Here is an 8,133-nt window from a genome sequence, read left to right on the forward strand (position 1 = left end):
TATACGCTCGCATATAAATTTATTTGGATGAAAAATAAAAAACATTGTCGAGGAAAAAAGAATTCTAGTTTGCTTCGAGAAATTCTTTTCGTTTCTTAATGTTTATTTTTAGATTTGTTCGTAGTGTTCCCACTTTTTTCGTATATATAAATTTAAAAAAAAAAAAAAAAAAAAAAAAAAAAAAAAAAACCGAAATATATAAATAAATAAAACTTTAAACTTGAAAACAGTCATATCTATACATACGTACGTATATATATATATGAATACAAAGGGTACTAAAGAAAATATGCAATATCAGTTCTTTTCACTTAAGATTTTTTTTTGTTTTTTTTTTTTCTTTTGCGTCGACATTCATTCTTTCGCTTTATGTCATCATCTACTTTATACAATATTTGTTTTAATTCGGCTATTTTTTTTTTTTTTTTTTTTTTTTTTTTCTTTTGCACTTTTCTCATCTAAATATGTCATATAATGAGGACCTGTTTTTATAGTGGGTGGAGAGAATATCAAATTATCGAATTCTTCCCTTAGTTAGTATTATTAGTTCTATTAGTTTTTCGCGCACTGCCCCCACCATTGGCAGAGCTACTGTTACTGCTTTCACTGGTGTCAACACGCTCGCGTGTATGACCAACTTTAAAGTCTTTGGCATCAACACGATTACGTGTTGTTACTGAACAGGCATTTGCAGTTATAACATTATTACTACTACTATTCACACTACCACCAACACTAGCATTACTTCCAGTGCTCTGACGATTCTCACACGATACATCTGCAATTATAATAAAAAGGATGTTTTTTTTTTTTTGTGACTTATCGCATTTCTTTCCTCAAAATTATTGTTTGTTTAGTGCAGAGAAACCTTGCAGCTTACAGCACTCTCTCTTACCTTTATCTTTGGAAATGTCAGTACGCAATGTAACGCTGTTGCTGACACTACTACTCACAGCTCCTAAATTTGACGATGTAGACACAGACACAGACACAGAGGCGTTACTATTTGTACCACTTCCTACAGTAGATGCGGTTGCATTTGCGCTAATAATCTTTTCAATAGTGGCCGTGTTAAGTTGATCATTTTTGTTACAGTTAAGAGCGGGTTGAGAGGCCATTTCATATTTGTTCACAGCGACAGGTGATGATAGAGTAGCCAGCGTGGAAGCAGCTGCGTTTTCATCTTTACGCTGAGCCACTTGAGCATAGCTCAGTCTGGAAGCTGCCGATGAATTACAGGCATTTAAAGTATTAGTTATAGCATTTGTGGGCGGTGTCATCACAACAACAGCAGCCAAATTCTCTGTGGAAGTTGAGCTGGTTGACGTGGAGGCATTTTTTTGCTTACTAGCATCTTTTGGCGTTTCTTTTTTGGCAATTAGAGCTGCAATGGCGGGTGGTTTTTTATGATTATTCAGACTACATTCGGCAAGGTTTGTGGTCATTGTGGCGACACTACAGGTAGAGCTTACAGTTGCTGGAGCAACTGCATTATTACCTTTAGCATTCATACTTGTCTCAGTACTGGCACTGTAGTTTTTCAAAATATGACCTACACCACCACAACCACCCGTTAAAACAGTAGGTACTGTATTATTAGTATTATCCACGGTATACATCATTTCTTCAGTCTTGTTAATTTTTTCATTGGGATGATTGACATTGCCAGCGCCAACGTCACTACCGGCATGAAACGATGCTGCAACATTGTTGCTTGTTTTGCTGTTGTTAATTATGTTATTATTTATTGTATGTGTTACACACTTTATCACAGATGCAGAATTGTTACTACTTGAATTTTGCTTATTTATCAACGACTTGTTGCTAATATTATTACTGATGCCACCTTGATCACGTTTGTGATCATCTTGGCTAATGATTTCTATGGCGGGTGCATTATTTGTTATTATAGTGTTGGTGGGCATGTTGGAAATTGGACTAACAGCTGTACTACCCCGTTGTTGTTGTGGTTGCTGTTGATAAATATATTGCGTTTGTTGTTGTTTATTATTGTGGCTGGAATCTTTACGTGATTTAATTTTTCCTGCTCCAAATCCACCACTGCGCACAACATCAGCTAATCGATTCTCAGACCAACTGGGGGCGTTACTATTTCCCGAAATACATGTGACTGCACCGCCTGAGGAACTATTAGTTTGTTGTTGCAAGGAATTGTTACTATTTGAGCTCTGTTGGTGATGTGGCTGCTGATGGTGCTGTTGTGGATGTTGCTGCTGATGGTGATGATGATGATGTTGTTGCTGTTGTTGTGTTTGCACCTGTTGATGATGATAAGGTTGACTATTAACGTTTTTTTGATTGTTGCAGTTGGTGTCCGTGTGTCTGCTGCTGCTGCTGCTGCTGCTGCTGTTGTTGCTGATGGTGATGATGTTGTTGTTGTTGCTGCTGCTGGTCGCCACTATTGTTATTATTGCTGTTAAGGTTATTGCTGTTGATATTCATGCTATTGGCAGATGTTGTAGCATCATTTGAACTCACTTGCTGCATGGTTTGGGCAGTTTGCTTGTTATTAGAACCACCAGTTGATACAACACTATTAGCAGTCACCGATGATGAAGTGGCTGTAAATAATCGTAATAGTAATATTTTATTATTCATAGTTCATTATACAATTTCCGTTTTTGCGGAACGTTACCTGGCAGTGGTGGAAAGGCGGCTGCTTCCAGATCGAATTGTGGTGGCAGCGGTGGCGGCGGCGGTGGTTCTAGTTATTCAGGCAATAGTGCCCATCATCATCACCACTATCATCACAACAACCACCACCACCACCACCACCACCGCTACCACCGCCACCACTGCTGTTACGACCTTCTATGCTCCGATTACCATCACCACCAACACGTCCTTCACTGTTGTGATGATAATGGTGATGATATGAATGATGCGAAGAAGAAGAAGACATAGGATGGTGCGTTGACGTAGACGAATAGTGTTGTTGATTAGATGTACCTGAAGATGTGCCAGTGTTATTATGATGATGACCATGACCATGATGGGACGAGCTAGCTGTTGAAGACGAATGGTGATGAGAGCCACCACTGCCACCACCGCCACTATTATAATGTGGATTGTAATTGTTGCCTTTGTAGTTCCCACGGTGTTCGTTATCTCCACGATGTGAATTATGATGACTACTCATATCACCACCGCTGCGGCTTGAATGGTGGTGACCACCACCGCCAGATGTTGACATACCTCCACCTCCTGCACTGCCTCCGGTGCCGCCAGACTGCTGTTGTGAATGATGTGTTGCATTATATGATTGCTGTTGAGAATTAAAACGGGGGGTTTGTGTGAATATATGCGTTATTTGATTATTGTTGTTGTTGTTGGTACATTTATCATTATCATTTAGGTTAGTAGAAACATGGGAATACTGAAATTGATTACTTTCTGAAAACGTAAGACTCCGTCTGGCGGAATAGTTGACTGTGGAGGTAGTAGAAGTTGAGGAGGAATGGCCACTGCTCAGTAGACCAATACCACCACTCCCATCTCCTATACCCACTAGAATGTTATGAGTCAGGGTCAGAAAACAGCTATTAGTAGGGATGGTACAAAAATTCGTAATACTAACCGCACCGCCGCCTCCCCCACCACCGCCAACGCGATTACTGGGGGAGTACGTCATACCACTGTTATCGTCGTCGCGTCTACGACGACGAGGACGCGACTGGGTCCAATGGGGTGGTTCTTTGCCTATCCCACTGCCAACACCACCACCACCACCATTACTGCCTACGCCAACAGAAGTAACCAAAGATGACGTCGTTGCGCTTATGTTGTTGCGTGGGTGCTGATGGTGACCACTGTGCGATACATGCTGCGTCTGTGATGATGGCATGATATCGTTAGCACTACCGACCCCGCCACCCACTAAATCATCTTGCAAATCATTTTGTTGAGGCACTGCCTGTTGATGATGAATTTGCTGTTGCTGTGATTGCTGCTGTTGTTGCTGGTGATGGTGGTGTTGTTGGGCCGATACCGTTGGGGTACTATGACCATAGGAAGCATGTTGCATTGTTCCAGTTGTGTTCGAGGAAGGCATTTGATAGTGAGTTTGTTGTATGTGTGCTGCGTTGCCCGCACTACCACCACTACCACCAGCCGACATTTGTTGTTGCTGTTGTTGTTGTTGCTGTTGACTTTGTGCATGGTGGTGGGATGTGATCGAGGTTTGAGTTTGTGTTCCATAATGATGATGAGTATTCATACTGCTACTTGTATTGCTACCCCCGCCGTATGGTTTATCCAAAGACGATTTGGGTATACCGCCTGCAAAAATTTCACGAAAAAAATGCATAATCAAAAAAGTCTGCTTAAATTCGGTACTTACCAGTATTTGGCTTCATACTCGAATAGTGTCTGCTCGAGTTACTGGTTTGCTGTGAGGTTTGCTGTTGTTGACTTGAAGTCGTTTGTTGATTTGGTGGTTGTTGCATTTGATGCTGCTGCGCAGCCTGTTGTTGATGAGAATCGACGATCGCGGCAGGTACCACACTAACAAGGCCGGCTGTTCCGCCTACACTTACACTGGAAACAATTATATTGCTACCAGTGTAAGTGTACAGAGGCTGAGTTTGTTGCAGTTGTTGAATATTGTTATTGCGGGGTTGTTTACGATGACCACCGCTACCACCTCCCGAATTCCCAGCATTATTACGGTGGCTGTTTCCGTACCGATTGCCGCCACCACTGCTTTGCGGTTTTGTGCTACCCGACAGTGAACTAGCAGTGGGGGGCGGTGCTGTTGCAGCATAGGCAGGTACTGCTTGTGGAGCTAGGCCATTGGCGGCAAACACATTTCCGATTTCATAAAAATTTTGTCCATGAGCTGTGGTAGCTGCGGCAGCAACTGCAGCCGCTGTTGCTGTCGGCCAAGGAGCAGTTGCTACAATGCCCGGATAGAACTGCTGCTGTTGGAATGGCTGAAAGTAGTAAATTAATATAAAATACATTCTACCTATTATCAATATTCATAATAAAATTACTTACTATCAGATGAACTTGATTGTTATAAGGGACGGGAGCTTGTGCCATTGCAGCACCATTTGTTGTGTAAACAAAACGTTGAGGTGGTGTGCTATAGGCCACTGCAGCTGCTGCAGCTGCGTTGGGATCATAGACGGCAGCAGACGGTGAAGCCAAACGATAACCATTCTTCAAAGCCGTTACAGGAGCAATAGGTATTCTGTTTATAAATGGCTTAGCTTTCATACGAGCCATTATAGGTTTACCCTTTAAACAAATTAAGGAAAATCTTTCATTTTTTTGCGACATAAAGCGCCTGAAGGCGTAAAAACTAACCTGGAACTCTTTAACATCTTCCCTCAAATATTTAAAGGCCTTTTGTGCATCCTCATCGGATTCGAATGTAACGTACCATGAATTATTCCCAGCAAATTCACATGATATAGCACGTGGGCAGTTTTCATTGTTGAAAATATTCTGCAAAAGCAAATGAAGAGTTAATTCTATATATTGAGAATCTATAAAGCAATAATTCACATCGAACCTTCACTTCTTCAACTGGAGTTTTATCAGGAATTTCACGTAATATTATTATGCAACGTTTATGATTGGGCCTCACACGCAGACCTTCCTCATCGACTTGCACATTGGGCGATTCCCTAAGAACTTCAGTTATAAGTTTTATATCCTTTGTTAGTTTCTTAACAAGGTTAAAATTGGCCACTGTCCATATGGGCACATACTGATCACTGTCCATTTGAGATAGAAGATAAGTATCATTTGCTAAATTCTCTCTACGGACGAAAAAGTAGCATATTTAAATTAAAAATGAAAAAAAGACAGAAAGGGAGAAAAAAAAAAAAGTTAAACCTAACCTAGAAAAGTAATATTCTAGTTGTGTGGCCAGCATTTGCTTGAGTTGATCCAGCGTTAGACCATTATTATTATCGCCCATATGATTAACAGCGTTAGTTGAACTATTATTGTTACTGCTACTGTTACTACTGTTATGATTATTATTATTGGTGGTGTTGTTGTTGTTACCGCCACTAGCATGCTGTTGCTGTGACTGTTGTTGGGCCGCACTTGGCGGCGGTCCATTAGTCATAATCACGTGGTGTTGAGCATGGGGATTGTGGGCTGTTGTACCAGCTGTACCAGACATTTGCTCAACAGCAACCAAATTCGCTACCGTTCCGCTCATACCGCCCATACCCACTGGCAATTCCTCTTGACTATAACAGACGACAGTGCCGTCTTGAGTTATGGCGCCATTCATGACTGCGTATTCGGTGTTATCAATCGTTGTGGTTGTAACAGTTGCACCGCCAGCACCGGCACCGGTGGCAATTTGTGTTTGATGAGCAAACTGCAAATGAGCCTGCTGAGGATGACCTTGTACCTGATGAGTGTTTTGGGAAGCGGCTGCAGCCACTGCTGCTGACTGTATACTTTGCAAAGTAGGTTGTTGCGTGTGTGGTGCGGCGGCCGTATGACTGTGAGTGTGTGTTATCAGTTGTTGATGTTGAGCGGGTGCTGTGGCCACTTGCAATGCCTGTGGATGTGGCGGTTGAGGTCCTGCGGTCGCTATCAAGGGGATATGGGTCGCTGCCGGAGCTGCTAATTGTGTTGTCGGACCATACAGATTGGTCGCTAGCATTGCCGTATCAACAGGAACATTCGTATAGACGGTGGTGGCAACAGGTGGTTGTATTTTCACTGCATCGCCATTCATATAAACATAACCTCCTGCATCATTCCAGATCGCGTCAAAGATAAAAGAGTATAAGACAAAACAAGAAAATCAAAAATTTTAATTTAAAAAAAAAACTTAATACTTAAAATTAAAAGACGGGAAAGACTAAGTTGAGGTGAGTAGGTATTATCATTTTTTCTTCTGGCAATCTTATCAAATTTTCAAAAAAAAAAAAAAAATTATATGGAAACAAGCACATATAAGACTTTATGCAAATATTAGAAAATGTGTACGAATTTTTAGTCTACTTTTATGCAACATTTTACTTCGACAGTGCAAAATCGATACTTAAGTTAAATGCCAAAGAAAAAAAAAAAAAAAAATGGAAAAATTAAATAAGCATTTGTCAGAAGGCAACAACGAAAATAACGTAAATTTTGAAGAAGAAACAATTCTACACATCTTTCCAAGCTTCTGTGACTAAGAGTCGGCCGACACACAAACTACAAATAATATAAGACGATAAAATCGTTGCACACACACTCTAGCGAGTTATGTTGTAACTATTCAATATGGAGAAAAAGGTCGGCCACGCCCAACCAATATTAACGAATATGACAATTTCACTTCTTTCGATACCTTCTTTTTTGGTGTAAAAGCGATGGGTATGATGAAAGGTTTTCCCAAAATCAATATAATTTTCGTACTTTTTCCGCTACACTAAGTTTGGAAGCAAACAAAACCTATTTTCATTCATTTATAAATTCTCCCTAACTCCACTCTCAATCAATCATCCATAACCCGTATATGTTGGACTTAGAAATTCGTCTGTTTTTTGCAGCATTTGCAGCGACTCAAAATTCAAACAGAATCGATTTTCCGATAATGCCAACACTCACTTAAAAAGCTCAATAGAACTCAGCGCGTTAACTTTATAACGTTATTTTAAGTGAATTATTCATCAATTCCTTAAATTTGTATGTAAAAATTGTAAAATATTTTGTTGAGCGGGCTGTGATTATTTTGACAAGCCCATCTCGTAGATGATTCTGCGAAGTATTGATCTAAAATCTTACGCTGATCAAAAATATATCGTGTCTCTCGAGCTCAATCTAGCCGATTCCCATCACATTTAAAAATTTTACATTTCAAGACATCGAATTTCTTATCTTTGGAACAGCTGTTTATATTCGTACGGTTTTTAAGCAATTTTCTATCGTTTACGTTGATGTTTTCTCAGGTTTGTTTTTGTAAAAACACTATGTACGCACACATGTATTCTGCTTACGTATTATATCTATTACCACATGGCAAATTGAAAAACAAAACAAAAATAAAACTAAATAAAACAACCACAGAAATAGATTTTTATTAGTTCCAGGTCAAGGCGTTAGTGTTTTGCCTTCAATTACGTGCCCTTGTTTTTCCATTAGTAACCGGCA

General features: G+C 40.2%; 1 protein-coding gene across 1 annotated transcript in view; it reads right to left on the bottom strand.

The window, feature by feature from the left end:
• Window positions 1–327: 327 nt before the first annotated feature.
• Window positions 328–8,133, bottom strand: part of LOC119644953 (la-related protein Larp4B) — a 17,318-nt gene continuing 9,512 nt past the window's right edge. The window contains 11 exon segments of the mRNA XM_038044696.1: window positions 328–778; window positions 896–2,316; window positions 2,318–2,582; window positions 2,657–2,725; window positions 2,761–3,286; window positions 3,599–4,299; window positions 4,361–4,952; window positions 5,020–5,262; window positions 5,332–5,472; window positions 5,540–5,789; window positions 5,871–6,744. Of these exon segments, the coding sequence (XP_037900624.1) occupies window positions 531–778; window positions 896–2,316; window positions 2,318–2,582; window positions 2,657–2,725; window positions 2,761–3,286; window positions 3,599–4,299; window positions 4,361–4,952; window positions 5,020–5,262; window positions 5,332–5,472; window positions 5,540–5,789; window positions 5,871–6,744 (5,330 nt within the window). The 3' untranslated portion in view covers window positions 328–530.

This window comes from Glossina fuscipes, unplaced genomic scaffold (assembly GCF_014805625.2).
Source record: "Glossina fuscipes isolate IAEA_lab_2018 unplaced genomic scaffold, Yale_Gfus_2 1, whole genome shotgun sequence".
Classification (NCBI taxonomy): domain Eukaryota; kingdom Metazoa; phylum Arthropoda; class Insecta; order Diptera; family Glossinidae; genus Glossina; species Glossina fuscipes.